This window comes from Camelus dromedarius, chromosome 8 (assembly GCF_036321535.1).
Source record: "Camelus dromedarius isolate mCamDro1 chromosome 8, mCamDro1.pat, whole genome shotgun sequence".
NCBI classification, from domain to species: domain Eukaryota; kingdom Metazoa; phylum Chordata; class Mammalia; order Artiodactyla; family Camelidae; genus Camelus; species Camelus dromedarius.
Window position 1 is genome coordinate 29,675,182 of NC_087443.1, and position 23,934 is coordinate 29,699,115.

The window sequence follows — 23,934 nt, forward strand, 5'->3', positions numbered from 1 at the left end:
AAGGCCCCAGAAGAGTATCAGAGCCTGGGGGAAAGAGAGGAATCTTTGCTCCCCTTCTCCTGCAGAATTCCACTTCAGAGGAAACAGCAACACCAAGGAGAGCTATCACCACGAAGCGTTCGCATCACTCATGACATGTCTAACAAGACTCATCAACTTGTTTTATTACACGGTCTTAACAGAACAATATCCCAGGAAAACTAAACAAAGTACAACTTGTTCGCGCTCCACACGGAGATGTAGACCAAGTCTCCAAAATTTAGCAGGAAAACCAGCTTAATAAGCCGTCTGCATGTCTGGACCACCCTCGTGGTGAGCTGGAAGCTTTTTGAGGTGCGAGTTAAGCCAACCATGTTGAAGGGTTCCAATCGGTTGGAAAAGGCTTAAAAGCAGCAAACAGCCACTGCCAGGCACTGCAACCAACATTCACAATGAGAAGAGAGACTTGTTTAAGAAGTGCTCCTGAGTGGAAGACATTACCTCCCAGGAAACTTCTCAGTGTACCACCTAATCAGGACCACCTAATGCATACTAGAAAGCCAGAAGAGACAGAACAAAAACAGTCTGCTTCTTCACCAAACAAGAGAAAGGATGTAGAGACTAACAGATCTTAAATGGCACAGAAGAGCACACCCAAAATGAGAAGTCAGTGCCTTTAGTTAATTATCTTGATTTAGAGTGACCTGAACAAAGTTTTGTACTTTTAGTCTGCCTACCTTGTATAATTCATACCTCAAGACTTCTACCCTGTGTGGAGTTATACCAGAAAGGGACACCATTAGCAGAGAAATGGAAACCTATCAAGTTCAAGACCCCTACAGAGAGGAAAACCAGAGAGAAAAACAAGAATGTTTTGGTGGGACCCCCACCGAGCCCCTCTGAGCAGAAACGGCAGGACATTACCAAACTGCAGAACACTGACGGTTTCTCTTTGCATGTTTGGATGGCCTGGCTCCTGGACTTTTCCTGGGGTGGGGAGGGGTTGTCAGTGGTCAGACTGACAGGAGATTATTTTAGGATGCCCACCCCCAATGTGGGATTGGGAGGCGGGATCCTTGATTTTTAAACCTGCAGTACAGGAAGCTCTGTCAGAGTAGAAACAGCAATGGGCACACGTTTGAATCCCTGCGCTGCCATTACTAGCTGTGTTATCTGGGATGGTTCACAATCTCCTGGAGTCTGTTTCCTCTTCTAGTCACTCAGCTAACTGCCTTCACAGGTGTTAAGAATAATGTAACAACGAACACTTATTAAAAGCCTACCACTTGGCTCTTATCAATTCAGTCTTCATCAGAGAGCTCCAAGAGTCATATTATTATCCTCATTTTACTTGTATTAGGAGAATGAAATAACATATTTAAAGTACAGAGCACTGTCTTTGGCATCTAGTGGGCACTGGGTAAGTAGTTGTTGAATCAGACCAATATCCGTATGGAAGGGAGATGCTATTCCACTGTCTCTGGGGTGGATGATTTCAGTGCCCAAATTCCACATTTGCCTTTGTGTCTACAACTGTATTGATGCCACTAGTTTAATCGTCATAAGCTGGCAAAAGGCAAGACTGAGGAATTAATGCTGAATATAAATGGTGCATTCAAGCCAAGAGAAGGCTAAATTGAGTCAGATCCGTGTTGAATGAGAGATTTTATAGAGAGAAGTGGAAGGAGGACCATAACTCCAAGCACGTGACGTTAGAGGTCTGTGGAGTACCTCAGAATCCTGGTAACAGCAGTCAGCCCACAGTGGCACTGAAAGCAGTGACTGTGTTTCAGCCAATCATCATCATCCATCTCATTATATTGTTTTATCTTAATTTTATTGGCATCAGGGTTTTTGTCTTTACACTTCTAGCCACCCTTTTGTTAGGGGTTTATAAGTCTCTAAATATGAACTTAGAAAAAGTTTTATCTGGTTTTATGTTTGTATATTTAAGCAATATTGTGATAAAAATATTACCAACACTATAGGCTCATGGGTAGTAGGTTTTTTTCCCCTTAAAAGAAGGATCCACCAAAGTTTGAGAAGCATCATGTGATACACATTCAGGGTGCTACCTCTTATAACAGCTGTCATTAGAAACTATAAGGGGCAGAATGCTAAAAAGACCTTAACCCCACAGCCACCACTTAGATTCACTGACCTAGGAAGTTTAGAACAAGGGGCACTAATGACCCAAGGGCATTTTCCCCAACCTGCCTTCTCAGCTCCCGCCCTGGCAGCTCCATCTCTTTAAAACAGTCTTCAAGGGCCCAAAATGCCTCAGCCCACAGATGTGGGCTGTTTGGGGTGGGCTGAAAGAAAGGGGCACAGGAAAAACCAAGTTTGGTTAAAAGGGAAGAGAAAGGGGAAAGGAAGCAGAAGAAAGGTTCTCAGCTCCGCGACCAAGTCTTCCATGAAGCTGGAAGCAGCTACACCCAGAAAACGCTGGGCCTAAAATGCAGAGACCTGGGTTCTGGGGGGACAGAGACCCTTCTTGAGCAGAGGCCCTCTCCTCCAGCCCCTCCCTAGGCAGCCTTGTTAACTCCCAGAAAGCCCTTTTTCCTTACTAGCTAAATAAGACCCATCATTTTTAACCTCTTCCCAGGCTGGTACCTCCCTGGCCTGCTCACTTCTGAACTCTGAGACAGGGGAAACATTCCCTTTAGCCCAAAGTAATCTTAAAACCTATTTGAGCCTGACACTACCTGCCTTAGGCAATCCAAGGGGAGAGCTTCAAAACCTCAGAACCATTCCTCTAGGGTGTGCAGGGAAAGGTGGGAAGGAGAGGGCTGGCTTAATCAGAATTAAAAAGGGATACCTGGCTTTTCCAGCAGGTAAAAGGTACCTGGTCCTAGCATGGCTGAGTCCGTCCCTCCACCTCCAGCTCTGACTAAAAAACACCTGAGCCTTCACTACAGGGCTGACAGCAAGGGAGGCTGAGGGCCTATCACCCGGGATTGAAACGGGAATGCTGCCATTCCCCCAAAGACTCCTGTTAGAGAAATGAGGTGCTGAAATAAAACTGGAGGACTGTAGAGTTCTACCTGCCTTGGATAAGGGGCCTATGGTTAGGAGCCAGAGCCAGCCTGCAGCAGAACGCCCCAACCGAACGCCCGCGGGGATGCATCATGGTTTTCACCATCTTTTGTAGGTTGTTTGCTCCGTTAAAAAATAACAAACAAAAAAACCAAAAAACCTTAAACTAAAATTTACATTTTACAACTGCTTTGGTGTAAAGAAACATTAAAACGTGTCTTTGACCAAAGGTTTTTTACTTCTCATTATGAAAGAAAGAAAACCTTTTTTGTGAGACCCCAAAACTACCGTGGGCCATGGGCACTGTCCACTCTGATGGAGAGGTCCACGGGTGGGCCCTGCTCAGGTGCGCTGGGTCTAGAGGAGACCTGGGCGGCCTTCCCCGCTCCTCCCACAGCCGGGGTGAGGCGGGGTGCCAGGCCCCAAACGGGGGTCTCTCCTCACCAAACTCGGGCAGGCCTGGGCACGGACCGGCTCTCCACCAGCAGACTCAGCCCCACACGGTGCAGCAGGAGCCCCGTCTAACCTCGGGACGCCCCTTGCCCCAGGGCTTCCTCCCCGGGCCGACTGCGCCCAGGCGGGGGCCGGGTGGGCCGGGCAGGCCGGGCGGACTTACTTGAGTTCCACTGACAACAAGCCCGGCCATGGCGACGGGGCGGGCGCACGGCACCGAGTGCGGGGCGCGGAGCAGGGAGCAGGAGCGCGGCAGCCGCGGGCAGCTCGGGCCGGGAGCCTAGTTCCGCACTGGGGGATCAGCTGACCCGGCGGAAGCCCGAGGCGTGGGCCGGGCGTCGGAACCTCGCCTCAGCTGTGCGCCTGCCACCCGCCGCGGCCCGGCCTCGCGCAGGTGAGCCTCGGCCGCTGCTTCGCGCGCCTCAACAGGTGTCCGCAGCGCCTGCGCTCGACCGAGGGCGGGGCCGCGGGGCTTTCCCGCGGCCCCGCCCTCGGGCGTCCCGAGACCCTTTCGCCCAGGACGGGTCAGGGCGACCGGAAGGGCGCTCCCCATCTCCGTGACCAGAGCCCTGCTGCGTTGGTGGGGGCACCCTGGGGGGTCGGGGAGGAGGGAGGGAGGTCTCCTATCAGGACTTCCCATCCTAGCCGTTAGCCAGCGGTGTGGAGAACCAGGTCTTTCCTCTGTCACAATCCGGGTTACATAACCGTCCTCAAGTGCAGGGGGGAGGGGCGTCTTGGCGGGAACTCCTCTCCCCATCTTTGAGGGAAAAGGGCAGTTGAGAGGTTGAAAACTCACCTGGTGAGGTGGAGTTTCTACTTGCGTGGGAAACAGGAGGGAATTGAGTTTTTCTGTAAATAAATCGCTGGCTCAGCTAATAGCACCCCCACTTGACAGGAATAAGCTCTGGGAAGAAGCGTGAAAAGATGTCCCCAAATTTCAGGTGTCCCTTAGTCTCTCTTCTCACGGGGGAAAGGTATTTGTGAGGCTGTAAATCATCCATGGAGTCAGCCCCACACAGAGCCACGTTCCCCTCATCTGGGAGTGAGGGGTAGCCGGTGTCGCCTCCTGTCTGGATGAGTTAGGCCCAGCAGGCAGGTAAATGGAAACTCATGCCTGTCCTCAACTGAAAGGACTCTAATTTTCTCCATCCCTGTTTTTGCTTTCACACTTCCATCCCCAGGATGCACAAAGCTATTACTTGACACCAATTTGATGTCATATTATCCCCAGTCCCCATTTGCAGCTGAGAGCCAGCCCAGCCTCTACTGGCCTCTCCATGCTGCTCCCTTCATACCAAAGGGTTTAGGCATCATTCAAAGAGAGAAGGGAAAACTGAGTCCTGATGTGCCAGACTCCAGGTCTCACAGGCACTGCAGGTACCTCAGCTCATTAAGCCTATTGACACTTGTAGCTTCCCACCTCCATCAAGGGGTTGTTCACAGGCTTTTCATTGTTCTGTGTCTAAACAGCACTTAAAAAGCTTTGGTTGTGCAGTTGATGGCAACGATTATGATGGTGGTTCAGCACCTTGTGGCTATCACGGTTGTCTCTCAGGCCTGGTGCCAACACAGTGTAACAGGAGCCCTTGTTGTCAGCATTCTGAGCCGTGTTGACCTTTGAGGGTTGTTGACCTGCCTGCCCTTCTCTCTGCTGGAAGGAGCGGACACAGCAAAGTGGAGCTGTAAGAACACAGACTTGGCTGTGTTTACTTTGAGGGGTTCCAGGAAATGCAACAAAAAGTCCCACAGGCCAAAAAAGAAAGCTTGCCCTCCAGAGATAAGGGGGATCAAAGGGAATCTTCCGAGGCATCCTGCCCCAAGCCAGCTCCTCACGCTCCTCCCCCTTCTCTGCTGGACACACCCTCTCTGGTCCATTGTCCACTTTTGTCTGCCTTTCCTGCCTGAAAAGGAGGAAGTGAGACTCTGCCCTCTCCAGGCACCTTGGCATTCCTAGAAAGGCTTTGACCAGCAGCAGAGGACATGTGCAAACAAACTGAAACCTACTCAGAGATGAAACTGGAGCTCCACCCCCAACCAGGAGGAGGGTGCTTGAGGTCATCTTATCCATGCCCCTGCCTCCACACGTGGCTGTGTCTTCTGAGCACAGACTGTTCTGCAAACCCTATCCACCAATGACACCAAAGTGAGCAGGGATCTTTTCCACCTTTCCAGACCCCCTAACTGCTGTTCCCTTCTCTACCTAGCACAGGGCGATTACTCTAAAAGCCTGATTGGACCCTACCTGAAATTTTTCGGCAGCTCCCAATGAACCAGTAATACTGTCCAAAATCTCCAGTATGTCCCTCAAGATCTTTTAGAACCCCATCAACCTTTACCTCTCCTGCCTCCTTTCCTACTTCTCCCATCCTGTGCTTGGCTTGTAGTTGTTAGTTTTGCCTAGAATGCCTCCCCACCCACTCCTGTCTCCACTAGGTGAACACGTCAGGAAGGCCAGTTGACTGTGGGTGAGATAGAATTAGGAAATCACACAAAAAAAATTAAGTTTGGGATAGCTCAGGTTAAATTGGGCTTTAAGGTTGGAAATGTAAATTAATGACAATAGGGAGCTATTAAAAGTTCTTGAGCAGAGTCAAAATGTGCTGAATGTAGTGGGGGCAGGCTCCTCTAGAAACAGACTGGATTCGCCCCTCCTTACTCAGCTCAGCTGTTGGAAGTTAGTCCTCAGAACAGAGGAAGAAGAAGGAGAAAAAGAATCTGTATCTCTGGACCAAGGAAGATTGGAAGAGGAAGGCAGGGACTTTCTTCTCTACCTCATCACCCTGAGCATCAAGGAAAATTAAGTAGAAATAGCAAAAGGTAAGGTTCTTCAGGTAACATAGCCCTCCCTTTGGGAGGGGAGAGAGCAAATGCTGAGATACAGCTGGCCCAGAAGTGGGCACATGATTCCTCTGGAATGTAAGGAGTTTACAAGAGTCAACAGAGGAGACAAGCCTTGTTGGGGCTGCTCCCCGAACACAGCTCTTTCTGCCCCTGCCCCAGGAGCACTGAGGGAAAGAGAAGGCTTATGCAGTCAACCAGGTTCATCCTCAATCCCCTCACCTCATTCTGTGGCCAACTGAGAGTGAGCTGCAGGTGCCCCCTGCCTCACCACATTTTACACCAGAGCTCCACTGCCCCGGCTCCCAAGGACCAGGCACTGTGCTGGGCACTAGGCACTGGGGGTACACAGAGCAAAGGCGTACCCTTCCAGAGAGGTTCATGTCCAGACATTTACAGGACTATGTCAAATAAAGTGTGGTAATTGTGATTCTATTTTCTGAAACCCAAACTGAGAAGTGTAGCGCAATTTGTATAATTTACTTATGAGGACCACAGAATGAAAGTTCAAATCAAACCTGGTCTGAATTCTGGATTTCCAGCAGGCGTACATGGAGAGCAAGAAGGCTCAACACATCTAAACACCTTATCGCCCTTGATGAAGCTGGCAATATTTTATTCCTACTGTCATCTTTGTTATTATTATGATTCTTTGGCAAAAGAGGCCTTTTCCCCTAGAGTCCTTCCTCCATCACATTCCTGGAGACAAAAAGGAAGATCCTGTTTATTTCCAATCAAGGGAGTTGATTCTGGGGTCGGCCAGCACCAGCGAAACAGGAACTGATTGCTTAAATCTTCCACCTCCATGCATCAGCAGCTGAAAAGAAGGATAGGGCCAGTTAAAGTTTTATTAGCATTCCTACCTCTCCTAAGCCGAGTTTCTAGTCAGCCTGGCCTCATTTCTTTCAGGCCCAGCCCCTGGGTAGTTTAAGATGGTTGCTGTAATTAATCATGCCCCAGCCCCCAGCTCAGACTCACCACATTCAGATTTCAATTAAAAAAAAAAAAACTTGAATATCTACATACAAAATCCTCTTTGTTGCTAGAGCAGCCTCCTTTCAGCCTAAAAGTAGGAGTTTAGGAAGTGTAGGAAAGAGAAACCCTTTTCAGGGCCCTCTCTGCAGCAGGTGCACACGTGTGAGGGGATTGAGGATGGTCTTTACTCCAAAACACCTTCCCCGCTCTCCCAAATGGAACAATTAAATTTTTTAATGTATATTAAATGCAATCATAATGTCTGGCATGAGTATTCATCACACAGCTGTTAGTTTATTGTTATTATTTACTATGATAATAATTATTATTACTATTATTCTCAGTGCCTCGGATTTCCCTTCTCTTTAGATCTTAAAAGGTTCTGTTGTCTCTCTATTAAAATGGAAATGTTAAAGAGTAGGGAAGGGTGCAGGTTTGAGAAAGGTGTGTAGGAAAGGGGCTTCTGCTCTTCTGTGATTTTTACCACATGCAAATACTACTTCCGTAATTAAAAACAAGAAAGGAGGAGACTGGCATGGAAAAGGCAGGGGGAAAAGAACTGACAAATGAAACTGCTATCTGTTAATTTCTTAGCATTATTTTCACAAATCCAGAAAACAGCAATGAGAAACAAATCTTATTCCCCAATTTGCCTGGAACTTCCCAAATACTCCAAGTCCTTAGCTGGGGTCAGGAGAGGAGTCATCTCTGACTTGGGGAGAGGGGCTCATAATGGATTTTTGAGAGGGAAAGGGAACCCTCCCCACCAGAACCTGCTCAACTTTATCTCGTCCAGTGGGGAAGAAGGGAGCAGTGTCTAAGCCCCAGCTAACCTTTCAGAATCTCAGCTTGGCTTGGAAAGTTTCTGCCACTTAGAGGTCGAGGAACCTCTCCCAGCCTCAGTTAAACTATATGGAGCTCAGCAAATGAGATTTTGACTCAGTAGGCGGTGCTCTGGCATCTCTATTTCTCTCCAGTTCCTCCAAGTAATTTAGATTTGCGACCATCCAAACTCACTGCTTTAGACATCATCTACTCCGGCTGCCGATGAGGAAACCAAGGCCTAGAGAGAGAAATGGACTCGCTCACGGTCACCCAACAAATGAGCAGCTGACCTCAGGCCAGAACTGTGATCTTCTGAACAGAACAAAACTGGACGCCTCCTATGTCCCAGGGAGAACAGGATGAAGAGACGGGAGGAGTGCCTGAAGGATGCCATTTCACATCTAATCGCTTCTTGTCACGTTGTAACCATTTTCCTCATATGGAGCCCCACGCTGATGGGTCAGAAATAACATTTTCAAAGTTATATCTGCAAGGAAATGGCTATTAATGTTCTCCCTCTCCTTTTAGAGCACTGAGGAATACATATTAATTTTCTCTCTACTTATATTGCCTATTTGCAAATTGTATTCACTACCCAGTGCTCCAATTTGTCCTACCCCTGAAGAGATTATGATGAATAAATGTGTTCCTGGAAATAAAATAAAATAAAATAAAATAAAATAAAATAAAATAGTCACTGGGATTTATTTTTATAATTATTTACAGGGATTATTTTAGAATATACGGGGGGCAATAATACTAATGTGCACACGAGAGTTCTGGCGTGACTTACAAATATTAATTCAGAATCTCTTCCCACTTCTTCAAAAGGAGCTCCAGCCCTCTTTTCAGCTCTGAGCCAGGGGCAAAACAGGTGTCAGCTGCAGCTGGCACCACCAGTGCCAGAGGCTGAGGGCCAGACAAAGGGCTGGTCAAGCCTTATGGTGGCCAGTGCCCTGGCCTAGAGGTCCTGGGTTCGAGGTCTAGCTTTGCTACTAACCAGCTGGGTGCCCATACAGAGTCTTTCACTCCCTGTCCCCTTCACTACCACCTTCCATTTCCTTAAATGTAAACTAACTGATCTAAGGAGCTATTTATTTCTAAAATAAAGATACCGGTAAGAACGTACAGCTCCCCAAAATAAGGAGAGAGAAGGTACTCATTAGTAAATACCTACTGAGCACCTACTATGTGTCAGGCAGTGGGAGGACGATAAGGAACAAGACAGAAACAGTCCTTACACGCATCAGGTTTACATTCTGGTGGGAAGACACCTGTAACAAGTAGATAAATAAGATAATTTCAAGTTTGTGAAACATAATTTCAGATAGCATTGACTCTGGCTATGAAGGCAAAAGCAGACAACATGGGGGGGGGGGCGGTTGCTAATTTAGATACGATGTCCAAGGTTCCTGCCAGTCCTTCAGAGCCTTTCTCCTGGGAAAGCCTGGAAGAGCAGAACAGGACCTCAGCCCCACTCAATGCTTTTGTGATGCACAAACTGCCCAGCTTCAGGCAGCCGTGGAATGTTCTGAGGAGGCTTCTCTAAGAAGAGCAATATTTGAGCTGAAGTCTGAATAATAAGATGGAGCCAGCTATGAGAAGACTGGGAGGAGGGTTTTTCAAGCAGAGGGAACAGCCAGTGCAAAAGCTATGCATGTTCTCCTCGTCTTGCATTGCCGTGTCGTCTCTTTGCTAGTGCTTGAGCGGTGAACTTGAACCCAAGCGCTTCCAAGGGTAGAGTGTCCCCCCAGCCAGAAAGATGCGTATCTCAGGAGAGCTGCACCAGGCTGTGGACTGCTCCTCAGCTCTGGAGCACAGGTGGACCGAGGCCTCGAGCTGCTGCCTCTGGAGGCTGAGGCATTCATGGGCACACAGGCATTCTACAGCCCTAGAAAGCCTCGGCAGTTTTCTTGGAGAAGAAAACACAGAAAGATCACTAACCTTGACACATGACCACACTGGCACAGACTCTCACAGACACACAAAAGCACACAAACATCCACATAAGTGCATACACAAGACACACATGCCAGTGCTAGATTCATGGGTCCCATCTCACAGCTACAATCTGAACCCTGAATCCCAAACTGAGACACATCCTGGTCGCCCATCTACTGCAATGGCTACTAGGGACCAGTAGAGAATGCAGACATTTTAGCTGGTTGGTATTTAGAACCCAGAGGGTTTACAGCTTATGCTATGGTACTGGAAATTCATTCATTCAATTCATTCACTCAAAAATATTTATTGAATGCTGGCTGTATGCTTGAAACTAATCTGGGAACAGGGCAGCAAAGAAAACAAAGTTTCTATCCTTGTGGAGCTTACTTTCAGTTGGGGGACAGATAATAAACAAGTATACAGAGTATGTCAGTGATGATAAGTGCCATGGAGAACAATACAGAGGGAAGGGGAATAAGAAGTGCCAGGGGTAATAGGAGGATCTGAAGGCCCTACTAAGAAAGTGGTATTTAGGCCAAGACCTGTAGGAAATAAGGGAGAGCCAGGTGGACATCTAGGGGGAAAATGTTCCAGGTGGCAGAACAGCAAGTGCAAAGGCCCTGGGGCAGGAGGTTGCCTGGAAGGTTTGGGAAACAGTAAGGATGTCAGAGTGGCCAGGGTGGAGTGGGCAAGGGGAGAGTATTAGTAAATGAAATCATGGGGCAGGGTGTAGGGCAAGGACAGGGGTAAGATCATCCATCACCTGATAGACTGAAGTTAGGACCTGTGTGCACACCCCAAGTGAAATGGGGAGGCTTGAGCAGAGGGCCTACATTGTGTGAAGATTGTTCTGGCTGCCATGTTGAGAACAGCCCAGGGACAAGGAAGGGCAGAAGCAAGAAGACCAGAGAACAGGCTATGGCAGAAATCCTGGAGACAGCAAACAGACCTGGATACACCTTGAAGATGGCATCCACAGAATTTCCTGGTGGATTTGACATGTTGAATGTATGAAATACAGGAGTCAAAGGTAACTCCAAGAGTTTGGCCTGAGCAACCAGAAGGATGGAGCTGTCATACTGAAATGGATGAGCAAAATATGGGATGGGGGAATCAGGGGGTCACTTTTGGACCTAAGAAGTTTGAGATGACTTTGAGACATACAAGGGGAATGTCAAGGAAACAGATCTGTACCAGAGTTAGAAATTTCGGAGTCCTCAGCTTTTAGATAGCATTTAAAGCCACAAGAGAGGATGAAAAAGATCTGAAGATCGGGCCCTAGAGCACCAACGGTCAGAGGTCAAAGAGAATGGGAGGAGCTACAGAGAGACTGAAAATGAGCAGCTGGAGAGGTAAGGAAGAACCAAACACAAGTCAGGCACTAAAAACCAAGAAAAGAAAGTGATCCAAAGAGATGGTGTTCCAACATAATGACCAATTCAGCCCAGGACCATTAGGGGATGTTGAAAGCACTGGATGAACAGGAAATTCACATGGTCTCACAGTGGCATTCCACAGATTGCCTATTAATTACAAAGGGCAAAACGCACCTTTACCATGAAGGGATCTGGTGGCCACAACCTACCCAAGAGCTCAAACTTAGCATCTCCAAGGGTGAGAAGACCTGATGACATGGGCCTCTGACGTGATACCATAGAAGTACACACCACCCACATGCTTTACTGCCAAAATGGCCAGAATCTGCTCAAGAGGAAACAGACAAATCCAAAAAGTGGAACATTCTTCAAGACAATGGTTCTAACTTGGAGGGTTTTACGGTTAGTGAAATAAGTCATACAGAAAAAGACAGATACTGTACGTTATCACATGTATGGAATCTAAATCATAAAACTAACTAGTGAATATAACAGAAAAGAAACAGACTCACAGATAGTAAAGAACAGACTAGTGTAACCAGTGGGGAGAGGGAAGCAGGGAGGGGCAAGATCAGGGTAGAGGATTAAAAAGTACAAACTACCATGTATACAACAAACAAGCTGCAAGGACATATTGCACAGCACAGGGAATATAGCCAACATTTTATGATAACTATAAATGGAGTGTAATCTTTAAACTTGTGAAATACTATGTTGTACACCTACAACTAATATAATATTGTAAATTAACTGTACCTCAATAAAATAAGTAAAAAAAAAAAAAGACAATGGGACTAGACTATCCAAAATGTCATATTATGAGAGGTGAAAAAGGGGCAGGGAGGAAAGTTCTAGATTAAAATGAACTTAAAGAGATATGGCAGCCAAGTGCAATGCATGATCCTTTACTGGCTACTGGAACTGGGGAAAAAAGCTAAGAAGACATTTTAAGAACAACTGGGAATGTTTAAATTAGGACCATTTGATGATATTACTGATAATATTAAATTGACATCACTCTTCTCAGATGTGCTAATTGTACTGTGGTTTCGTAAGAGAATGTTCTTTTCCTGAGGAGATACAAGCTGAAGAAATTAAGATAAACACCAAGATGCCTTCAGCTTGCAAATGTTTCAGAAAAAAAGTGTATGTGCAAGAAGGAAGGAAGGTGGGTACACGTTACATGGCAACAAGTTAAAAGCCAAAGAGTCTAGGTAAAGGGGATTGGGCATTCACTACCCTGTTCCTTACATTTTTCATAAGTTAGAAATTTTTATAAATAAAATGTTGGAATAAAAGAAAGAAGGAGTGATTAACTTGTCCCATGCTACTCAAGGTCACATAAATTGAGGACAGAGAATTCACCATTGGCTGTAACAACAAGGAGGTCACTGGTCACCTTGCAGATGGGGAGAGAGCAAGAGGCAGCCAAGGACTGGACCGTGAAGAGCTACTGAGGCTTCACTGTGAGCACAGTGGGAGTAGAGTGGTCACACTTGTGCTTTAGCACAACTGGTCTCACAGTTGTGGGGAGGATGAATTATGAGGGGGACGGCAGGGACAGGAAAACGTCCTCACAGGCTCTGGAAGTGTACTCCCACTCCCATGAAGGGTTGACGGCCTGAAGGGAGAGACTGGAAAGAGACTGCAGCCCAACGGTCACGACTTGATGTCTGCTAGCGATTTGAGGATGGGGGGAGCCAAGATTGTGCCATTCACCAGAATACCTGATTTGGAGGGAATGGGAGGACTTGATGCACTTACAAGTCTACACACATTGAGCCCTCTTCTAAGGAAAGCAGCAGATGGGACACCCAGGATAAACAGCAGCATGTGACAATACTGTAAATGCGGCACATTTGAGGACCTGGTGAATCATTCCCCCACTGTACTCTGCATCTGACATCTGAGCCAAGCTCAGTGTGCTGGGGGCCATGACTCCAGGTGTGACAGAGACCTGGCGATGCCTGTGTTCAGAAAGTCTCCTCATCCTGAGAATACCTCTCCCCATACACCTTCCAAGCGCTGCCCACCTTGTTGACAAGCGTTCTCCAATGCTCTAGCCCTCAGTGACTGCTCCCAGGTCTGAAATATCATTGTAAAGCCTCTCCTGTGTGCCTGGTGTTGATGCTTGCTCTTTGGTGCTATTATGTACATTTCTTTCTGTTGCTATCTTCCCAACGAGGTGGTCAGTTCCTTGAATGTAGGGAACCCAGTTTGTATCTCAAAATATTCCTAGCCTTGCCCAGAACAGGCGATCTATAAACTAGGAAAGAGAGGAGGTGGGGAGGGAGGAGGACGACAAAGGCCATCGCTTAATGCTCCCCCTAAAAGTTCACCGTGCTGACTCAGATGCGGGGACCACTTCCACGGGTGGGGGTGTAGTCACTTAGAGGCCATTGCTGCCAGCACCGCCCACCCCCCGATTTCTGGGCTAGAACCCCTGGTAGGAAGCCTCCCTGAAACAGCCCACAGTGCTCTCTCCCAAAGCTGTTTGCAGAAAGTGACTCACCCAATTAAAATCATCTACATAACAAAGGCTCACCGGGCCGCAGAGGTTGTGCAGACTGTGAAGTGTGTCTTCAGTGTGTGCGCAGGGAAGGCTCACTAATTACCAGTCATTTCCACCCCTCAAGGGCCTGTCAGCCTTTGAGATGCAGGGGATAAAAGATTCCCCAAATTCCCACCCCACACCCATCACTTCTCCTCCCCAACCCTCCCCCGCATCTCAAACCTGTGACTAGTAAGTGCCAGGGATGGGCCTCTGCCCACCTGGCTCAGCGCCTGGAGGAAGGAAGGAGAGGGAAAAGGTTGTCTCTGATTGGGAGCATCTTTTAGTAAAAGGAAACTGGGAGAGGCAAGGGAGCAGAGAAACTTCGGAAGGCACTGCATCATCTCTGTTAAAGAAACAAAACTTGTATTGTTTTATCTCTATTTATAAAGGTGATAAGTGTTTGCAGTAGAAACTATAGGTAAGTAAGAAGAAAGCTAAAATCACTCATGATCCCACCCGCTAAGACAACCAGGGACTGGTCACATAAAAACCTATACAGCCTGCTTTCTAGGGGGACATGTATCAACTGGGGGTGTGTGCACGTCCCTGCTCTTTCATGACCAGCTATTTTCATTTAATGATGTATCTCTAACATTTCTCCCCATGAGCACATGGAAAGAAAGAGCTGGCAAGGATGTTGACTTGGGCTGGCAGAGAAGATGTGTTTGGCATCAGAGCACAAGAGAAAGGCACTGGCAAAATTTTGGAAAGCTGAAGGAGGCCACTTCGAGGCAGGAAAGAGCCCTGACCTTTGGAACTTGGGCAAGTGACTCCCTCTCTAGGAAGCTCAGTTTCCTCATCTGTAAAATGGGAATAACAGTGCATGCCTCATAGGATTGTTGTGAGGATTAAGGGAAATCATGGTTGTGAAAGGACTATACGAGCATTGAACATTTTATTACTCATTTTAATAAGTTTTCATTCATGCCTTTTTTTTTTTTCACTTAGCCCTTGGCTAGTCTGTGTTGAGGAATATAAAGAAGGCAACTGGTTCAACCCTAGAGGTGCTTAAAATCTAATTAGGAAGTTGAACATACACATAAACACAAACTTAAGCAATATCAATAGCTAATAAAAGATATCATCAATTACTAGATCATTAAGTGCCAGATGAGTGGCATAGACAGCACTCCAGGGGTTCAGAGGTAAGAAATTCAACCATAGAGGGATAATAATAATAACACTTTGGACACTTCCTACGTGCCAGGCACATGCATTGTCTCATTTAACTTACCCATTGACCTATGAGGTAGGTACCCTTGTTACTTACATTTTACACAGGAGGAAACTGAAACCTCAATGAGGGGAAGAACCTGGCCCAAGTCGCACAGCTAGGAAACATGCTCTGTGGAACCAAGCAGCTGGACCTGGGAACGTGCTGTAGGCTGACCTACCCCAATGGAGGTGGGGGAGGGGAGGCACAGCCCTGAGCTGGATGGAACAAGAGGGAACCTCAGAAGCAAAGATGGGACTGAGGAGGGAGTTCTGGTATGAGAGGGAAGATCCCAGTCTGGCTGGATGGCCAGTCTGCAGGGACAGTGGAAAGCTTTCACAGTAAGAAGATTGAAGGAGCTAAGACAGGTGAAACTTGTTTTGGGTAGAAAATGGGTCACCCAGGAGGGCTGAAGCAACTGAGGGTCCAATCCAAGCAGTGTCTGGGAAGTGGGGCTGGGAGGAGCCACTGCAGGAGGCTTTTAGATGAAGGTGAGGAGGACTGAAGCTGGGGACAGAAGCACCTGAGGGAAGGTGGGCCACCATCCTTCCTAGAAAGCCCTTGTTCCTCTACTTTTTCAGCTTGCTGGCATTTGGGGCTAGTCTACACGTGGTTCCCATAACCTCTGGCCTTACTTCGGCATGTTTACTAACTTCTTTCACACTTTGGTTCTGCAGGATATAGTTCACTCATTCATTCCATAAGTGCTTGTGAAGCTCCCAGGTCAAAGGGAGAATCAATCTGCATGACCTGGGGGCAAATTATCCTTAAAAGGGAAGGAGGGTGAAGATGATGCTGATATTCTAGCAGAGCTGATTCTCCCAAGACTCCCCCACCTCTTGTGCCTGGGCCAGGGGGACCAGGCTCCCTTCATCAGCTGGCTCCTCAGGCCACTGCTGCCACATCTCACCCCCACACCCCCCATCCCTACTGAAGGGGCTGGTCCCCCACCAGCGAATGGCAAAAAGGCTCCCTTCTGAAGAATCAGGGCAGGGAGACTGAAGACATGGCAAGGCCTGTGGCTCTTCAAGTAAAACTTGGAGAATGTGGCAGAAGAACCATGTGGTAGAAAGAGTCCCTGGGAGGTCGGAAGGCTCAGTAGCAAAGGTGGGGACTGAGAGCAAAATCTTTGACAATGCAATGTTTATTAAATATTGCTGATGCACAAGGTAGACTCCGTAGGTAATAAAAGTAGGGTAACATCATTTGTGCCCTTATTAATGTTTTGGGAAAAGTATATGGGCGGGGGAGAAGTAGAGATAGAGACAGAAAAAAAGAGAGAGAAAAGAAGAACAAACACTGAGCTCAGAGACATGAAGCATCTTGGCCAAGGTCAGGGGTTGGGGAGAGTGCGGTGCAGTGAGGAGGGGAAACTTTCTTCCTCTTCCTTGATTCTACCCTGTACTCACACACTAGACCTCAGGTGGCTTCAGGCCACCACCTGCCCAAGGAAATGTAGCCCAGAGGATTCCTATGCCATTGATTGCTTCCATAAATTTTTTTTTTTTTGAGCAATCCAAAATGCCAGGCACTTAAGCTCTTAAACTCTGCTGAGAAGAAGCAAAGTTGATTGTCACCTAAGGTGGTTGATTTGACAGTGTATTTGATGCCTTAGAAACTTTAATCCAACACAATGAGTGCCACTGAGGCTTGTAGGGAGAGAAGACTACAATGGGAGGAATTCTGTACATTCTCAAACCAGCTGCGGATAGTAAATCTTTTCTCACTGGGCTTTGATAAAAGGTAAATAAGGTAATGTTGTGAAGCTACATGGAACAATGTCTAAGACATACTAGCTATTCTATAAAATCGTCTGAACATTATGTTTTCTCACTCAGTTCCAGCATGACTGATTCTCTTTACTGAAATTACCAGTCTTTCTGTCAAAATTGTTGCCTGGCTGGGTTGGAGGTATTCAGTCAGGCTGCTTGGTGTTGGAGTCCTCATCAGTATTACCCATCCTAGGAGCCCATGGGCACAACTAAGAAGTAATTACCATCAGACTTGTTTAGAAGCCACCCAAAGAGCCAGGCTATGGCAAATCAAGTAGTATTCTTGGTTGTGCATGACAGAAACTGGCTCTAGCTAATTCAAGCAAGAAAAGAAGTCTATCAGAAGGATATCAGGAAGCTCAGAAAATCAGGAAGAAGACTGGAGACCCTGGCTTAGGCAATGGATGGGGACAGAGAGTTGCTGGGAAATGCAACTAGTCCCATATTCAAAGTGTAATTTATATGAGCATGGTGAGCATGGAGAAAGGGATAGAAGTTACACCCCAGCCTGTTAACACAGGATACCTCAGGAGATTGGGCAGGAAATGAAGAGGAGATTGAGTGAGATCGTATTTTTCCTTACATCTTTGAGTTCTTTGCTGGTTGAAGTGAACATAGGTTTCTTTTATAAGTTTGGAATGCTACTTAAAGCTTTTTAAAAGTAGTTTAGAACTAAATTATGAAGAATCAGCTGTGACCTGTGGACAATGGGGAGCCACTGAAGATTTGGGGGCAAAGGAATGATATGATCAAGAAAATTAACCTGGCCTAGCATCCATGAGGTTCTGGGTTCAATCCCAAGTACCTCCATTTAAAATAAATAAATAAACCGAAATACTCCTCCCCCAACAACATTTTTAAAATACACAAAATAAAATAATAGCTTTTTTTTAAGAAGAAAATTAACCAGGCAGGAGGATATATAATACATTAGAGGCTACAGAGGCGAAGGATGTGCAGAATAATTAGAAGATTCTTCTAGTAGCAGCTCAGCCAGAAGCTAATAAAACTATGACAGCAATAATATGTGAAGTAAGGAAAAGAAAAGGGGCCCAGGCTAGAGCCTTGGGACATACATGCCTGAATGATTGCAGGTGTGGTCATGGGAATGGTGGTGGTGGAGTGGTGTTCCTCCATTAAATTGTGTCAACCAGCACATCTTGCCCTTTGAAAATCTGAATAAATGGCTGAAACAACATAGATATTTCTCTTCCCCAACCTCCTTGAGCATTGACTTCTTTGATATCTACAATGTAAAAACTCAAAATAACCCTTATTTTTATGATATTTTTGTGTTATTTCCCTTATTAAATTGAGAAAACACCTTGGGATTTGATACAAAAAGGACTACTTACTGTTAGCCCCCAAAAGTGCAGTGAGTCCCAGAAGTTATCATTCATTCAGCACAGTTGATATAAATGCCCTTTTCTTCATTCATCTCTTGAAGGAACAGCCCCAGTCGCTGCCCCCTCAGAGTTATTATCCAGTGAAGAGGACAGACTTTCAACAGGAAATCCCCTGTGTGGTAAGTGCTCTGAGACAGGGTTACAGAAGCCCTAACCCAGTACCAGGTGGGAGGGTGCAGGGAAGTGGTGTGCAAGCTGAGACCTGAAGGCAGAGGAGCAGTCAGCCAGGTGAAGAGAAGAACAGAAAGTCACTCTGGATAGAAGGAAAAACATCAGCAAGATCCCGCGGTGGGAAGTAGCATGGCACCTCTGAGTAACCAAAAGGCAGCCATGGATAGTGGGAGCTCAGGGTGAGGAGCAGTAGGAGACAGACAAAGGCAGAAAGGTGAGCTGAGGCAAATCAAGCCTCAGAGACTTGCCAGCCATTGGCTCAGCTCAAGGAGAAATATGGTCTGATAGACATTTTTTTTCCCCTTAAAAATCTCTCTGGCTTTCAAAGAGGTGGAGGGCTACAGGCAAACAAGCCAGGATGCTCAGTGGTCCAGTTTCCCCATCAGGCTGGGAGCTGCCCAGGAAGCTGAGTTGAGAGCCCCACCCATTTACCCCTTCCTCCTCCTTTATGTCCCCCTCCTGCTCAGCAAGGCCTCAGCTGAAAGTGGATGCAGTTAACAGGCCAGCGAACAACCCCCGCCCCCATAAAGTAAGTAAAAGCCCAGCAAGATTCTCCCAGAGTGATGGGTTGGGATTCTGGGGATCTGAAGAAAAGAAGGGATGGGGATATGGATGAGATGGGAGTGACGCAAGGCCAACTTCTCCTCTCTATGCCCCATTTCTTTATCTAAAAAACAGGGCATTCATGGTGCTTACCTCGGAGAGTTGCTGTTCTTCGATAGTATCTGTAACAAAGGGAACGCTCAAAAAGTGTTAGGTTTTGTTTTTGCCCGTTATGAAAGAAAGGTGAGACCCTATGGGCACGGATATGTATGCCCTGCTGTCCGACAACTACTGGTCGGATCCCATAGAATCTTTGAGAACCCCTATGCCTTAGGTCTCAGGACTACCGAAAGACCAAAGTTTGACAAAGTCTTACCTGCGAGTTTGGGCCAGAGTTGCTAGTGTGTATGTGCTTGTGTTCCTGTGATTTAAAAATCCTAAGACACAACCTCAGGAGGGGAAACAGGAGCTGCCCTCCGCCCTCCTGCGAAACCCGGGTTGTGCGCCAAGGCCTAGAATCCCGGCCTGAGATTAAAGGGGTGGAGCCTGACGAGCTGAGGGCGGGCCGGCGCGGCGGAGGGGCGGGACCGGAGCCGATGCCCTGGGCCCCGCCCCCAGCGGAAGTGCCGCCGAGCCAGCCCCTCCCTCCGGAGGCCTGTTCCCCTCGCCCTTCCCCCGACCCACTCTCTATTGAGCTCAGTTCGGCTCCTTGAGCATATTGGGTCAAGGCCCCAGCACCAGTCCGGAGAGGAGGCCCCGGGTCTGCGTATCTGGCTGTCTCAGGTGGTGCTCTCTGTCCCTCCCAGTCCCCCGCCCTCCCTTCCATTCCTCCGTTACCGGTGCGGCCGCAGGCGCCGCGGGGGACTGAACAGGTAAAGACTTGGCTAGTGAGAGCGCAGGTATGGGTGCCTCCCAGGCTGGATGGGCAGGGGAGAGGCTGATGGCACATACCTGGCTTTTTTCCAAAGCGACTGTACTGATAGTAGGGCTCCGACAGGGTAGACGCAGACCCCAGGAGCGCTGCGGTACTCAGGAGAGGCACAGTGGGCGGGATTGAAGCCCCCAGACCTTGAGGGGGATGCATCATTCGTGTCCCCGCGTCTTGCGCAGTCTCCTTTGTGCCTGGGTGGTAGTGAGCTAGTTGGGTAGGGGCGGGTCGGGACCACGGCACCGGACGGTTATCCCCAACACACTCCCTGAGGTGAATGGGGTCTAACAGTGTCCCTGCCCGGGAGCGCAGTCTCAGGTTTGCAGAATGAAAAGCAATAAAACCGATGCAATGGCAACGAACACGAAACACGTTGGATTGTTATTATTTGCGTTTGTTAAATTCTTCATATTTATTTATTTATTTATTTTTTACTTCTTTCTTGGAAAAAGTGGCTCGGATCAGAGCCTCGGAGAGGGGACGCAAAATGCCCCCTGGTCTCCCGGCAGGGAGCGGGAGCCTGTCCTCGACCCCAAGCCACACAAACTTCCCCGAGCGGCTGGAAGGGGTCCGGCAGCGGGAGGGGAGCCCCCGGTGCGCTCGGCTTCCGGATACGGCTTTCCTCCGCGCCTCATTGTCCGCACTTTAGGGCGATGGTTCCCCGCTTCCTCCCCCCCCCCCACCCCTCTCCATTCGCCTTTTCCCCGGTTCACCACCCCCACGCCCTGGGGGCCGCGCCTCCTCCCCTCCCCCGAGCTCTCCTCGGCGCTTTAAATAATGATATTTGCATGCAGGGAGCGATTCATAAATATGTCAAGGCCGGTGAAATATAGGCAACATTTCAAACTTTCTATTTAAAAAACATGAATTATGGCCGCGGAAAATGTGTTCCCATTTAAAGGCGATACGAAGTATTTGGTGTCTCGTCCCCGGGCCCATCCATCACGCAGACAATAAAGAGAGTTTTTCGCCCTGACACCCGCGATTTATGGGCGCCCTTCTCTGCCCTCATCACTCACCCGCCGCGGCCGGCCCGGCGACAGGCCCCGCGGAGAGACCGGCGGCCGCCCCCCAGTCCCGCGCGCGCATTTTGCGCCCTGGCCAGCCCCCCAAGACCACCGCTCCCAAGGGGAAGCGCCCGCTCTGGGGAGTCAGGAGGTGGGCGGTGATGGTCTGGGCAGCCCAGTGGGAGCGGTAACCACTCATCCTCTCACCTCCGCGTAAGCCCGTCTCAGGGCTGGGCTAAGCGGGCCGACGAGCGGCCTTGCGGGCCCGCTCTGCGTCCGGGCCTCTCCCGCCAACCGCGGCACCGTGCGGGGAAGTTTGCAGTGCAGGCAGTGGGAGGTTATTTACATGCAGCTTCGAGGTGAGGAGAGACGACTGGGCAGGGGAGCTCTCCAGAGAGCTCCTTCTGCTCGGGGGTAGGAGAGTTGGTCCCCAGCTTTCTTGACTCCCCGCTGGGCGGACGCTTCTGGGCAAAGCTCTTTCTGCAACATTTACAAAGCCGCCTCCTCCCTGGTGCGATCACCACAAACACACCCTGGGCATCTGCGGCACCTTGGAAGCTAGTTTTACAGACAGGGACCGAGGAATTAGCGAGTAATAACGAAGGGGCGGCATCTTTCCTCGGGTTCTGCCTCCGACCAAGCTTGACCACCCGGTGCTCTCTTCGCCCACCGCCCTACTTCGCGTGCGCGCGCGCGCGCACTGCCAAAGCGCGCTATCTTCCTGAAGCTACCACCGAATCTCTGCTGCAAGCTTGCGTCGAAAAAAGTTCGAACTTCATCTGCCACGGAATTTGCTTTCAGTTTTCGCCCCGGGCGGACTTGGCTCGGCAGGTTCCCGAAGCACCAGCACAGGTGGGCGGGGGGTTGTCAGGCACTGTTGGGGCAGCGCAGGGCTGCTCGGCCTGAGGGCGCTGATAGTTCAGCTTCCCTCGGAGGCCAGATCTGCCGCCTTATGAACACGAGGAGCCACCTCGCGTCCCGCGCTGGGCGGATGCGTCTGCGTACACGCGAACCAGGAGCCGTTTCCTGCTGGATACCTGCGAGCTGGGTTTATTCGGATACAGGCAGCGCGACTAGCAGCCAGAGAAATTCCGTCGATTCTAAAAATGACACAGTTGAATTTATTAGATTAAGATTCATGTGTAAGTGCAGGGAGATGAAAAGTATACAAATAGCTCCACGTCCAGTGTGAACGCATGATCGCTTCCGGCTTCAAGGGCATATAACATAGTATCTGAATATTTAGATCTGCAGGGGGATATAAAATATTCAATTCTCGGTGTATGCACATATAGTTAAGGTGGAAAAATTCTAGAACAAGTGTCTTTTTACAGCCCCTACTTGGGTGTAATCTGGGCTGGAGACAGCACTTATGTCCAAATAACCACCCAGCGAATATATCCTATACTCAGAGTTCCGCATCTTTGGGGTGTGCTATATGTGTACCTCTTTAAATATCTGCGGCGTGGCAGAAGTGAAATAAATACATTTAAGAAAAGCAGCCGCGCAGATTAGTGAGCCACTGCACCGATACAGTATTTCTGGGTATGGAAATAAATATTCCCATTAAGTCGGCTGTGGAAAGTGCGCACAAATAGGAGGGTTTTCAGGAACCCGGGGTGGGGGCCACGCGTCCTGCAGCTCTGGACGCCGAGCATTCTGAGGTTGGCTCTATTCGATATCCACTGCCTCAGACCCTGGCGTGACTACTGAGAGAGGCGCTACCCAGACAGCCAACACTGCTGCGCCTTGGGGGTTCTCCCTGATACACCCGCGGAGAGGGAGACTTTCTGAGGGGCTGAACCCAGCATTTAGGGTACCAGGGCCTGATATTTCGAGGGGCAACCCTTCCCCCTCAGACACTTCATAAACCTCTCAATCCTGGCTCCACTGGGCTCGGGCAGTAGCCACTTGGGCCTACCGAGTTGGAGCAAGAGCGCAGAAAAGGGCGGGTCGTGCTTGGTTCTGAGGCGTCCCAACGCGCCAAGCTGGAGGCCACTGGGAGGAAGGCCACAATTTCACGCCCGTGCGGAATCCAGGTCCAACCCGGCTCTCGGAGCGCCAATTGAGACCATAGAAGCAGTTATCTGGGTGTATTTATTTACTTATGAAATGTTAAGCACATACCCAGTGCGGAAGCCCAGATGCCCCGTAGGTCTCCTCCGAATTTTGCAAAGCCCAGGCAACGCCACCAGCGAGTTCAAAGACGTTGCACTGCGAAATTCCAAGACCAAATACTAACTCCAGAATAGGGCGCTTGCGACCATCTGCCCATTTCACTGTCCTGATCTCTTTTTTTCCCTCACCCTCTCCAAACGCACCCGACCCTTCAACAGGCGCAGAGTTTCTGAGACCCCCTGCTTGGGGAGAAATTAGGAAAGATTTTGTCATGAGTTCCTGAGAACTGCACATACTCCTGAGGCAGCCTTGCCTCGGAGAAGGAACCCGGGCCCTGAGAATGCCCTGCTTCAGAGAGTGTGGTTGCGACAAAGTAGTATGCTGAAAATGGGGAGAAAGAATAGGAAATACTTCCTGGCAAGTAGGAAAAAGATAAATGAAGGAGGGGGTGGAGAAGAAAAAGGACAGGGAGCCGAGAAAGAAGCGGGAGGGAAAACAAACAAGAGAGGGAGGGGCGGGTAAGAGAGAACCAGTAGAGGCGAGCCGAGAAGAGTGCAGGCCGTGGCGAGGCCTGGGGACCAGACCAGGCCGTGGCTACAGCTAGCCTGGTGCCTCACCAGCCCCAGAAGACACGAGGGCCGCCAGGGACCATCCCTCACCATGCCAGCGAATCTGGGACCCGTTTCCAGTCCGGAGGGGCGGGCCAGGGTAGAACTCATCCGCGCGCCCTTTCTCTTCCCCCTCCCGGGGGACCGCGAGGCGGGGCGGGACTTGGGGGGGGCGGGGATGCCCCTAG

General features: G+C 48.9%; 1 protein-coding gene and 1 long non-coding RNA gene across 7 annotated transcripts in view; both read right to left on the minus strand.

Annotated features, from left to right (window-relative positions):
• Positions 1–3,781, minus strand: part of LRMDA (leucine rich melanocyte differentiation associated) — a 1,083,787-nt gene extending 1,080,006 nt beyond the window's left edge. For all 3 annotated transcript variants that reach the window (XM_064488025.1, XM_064488023.1, XM_064488024.1), the window contains exon 1: positions 3,632–3,781. In XM_064488025.1, coding sequence (XP_064344095.1) covers positions 3,632–3,661 — 30 coding nt within the window. In that variant the 5' untranslated portion in view covers positions 3,662–3,781. The remainder of the gene's footprint in view (positions 1–3,631) is intronic.
• Positions 3,782–8,500: 4,719 nt separating this feature from the next.
• LOC105092438 (uncharacterized) overlaps positions 8,501–23,934 on the minus strand; it is a 138,312-nt gene continuing 122,878 nt past the window's right edge. For 3 of the 4 annotated variants that reach the window (XR_010381917.1, XR_010381916.1, XR_010381915.1), the window contains one exon: positions 20,387–22,120. This is a non-coding gene — a long non-coding RNA (uncharacterized LOC105092438). Of the gene's footprint in view, positions 8,559–9,347; positions 9,381–19,238; positions 19,268–20,036; positions 22,121–23,934 lie in introns of those variants that run through there. The other variant, XR_010381918.1, reaches the window with a different exon arrangement.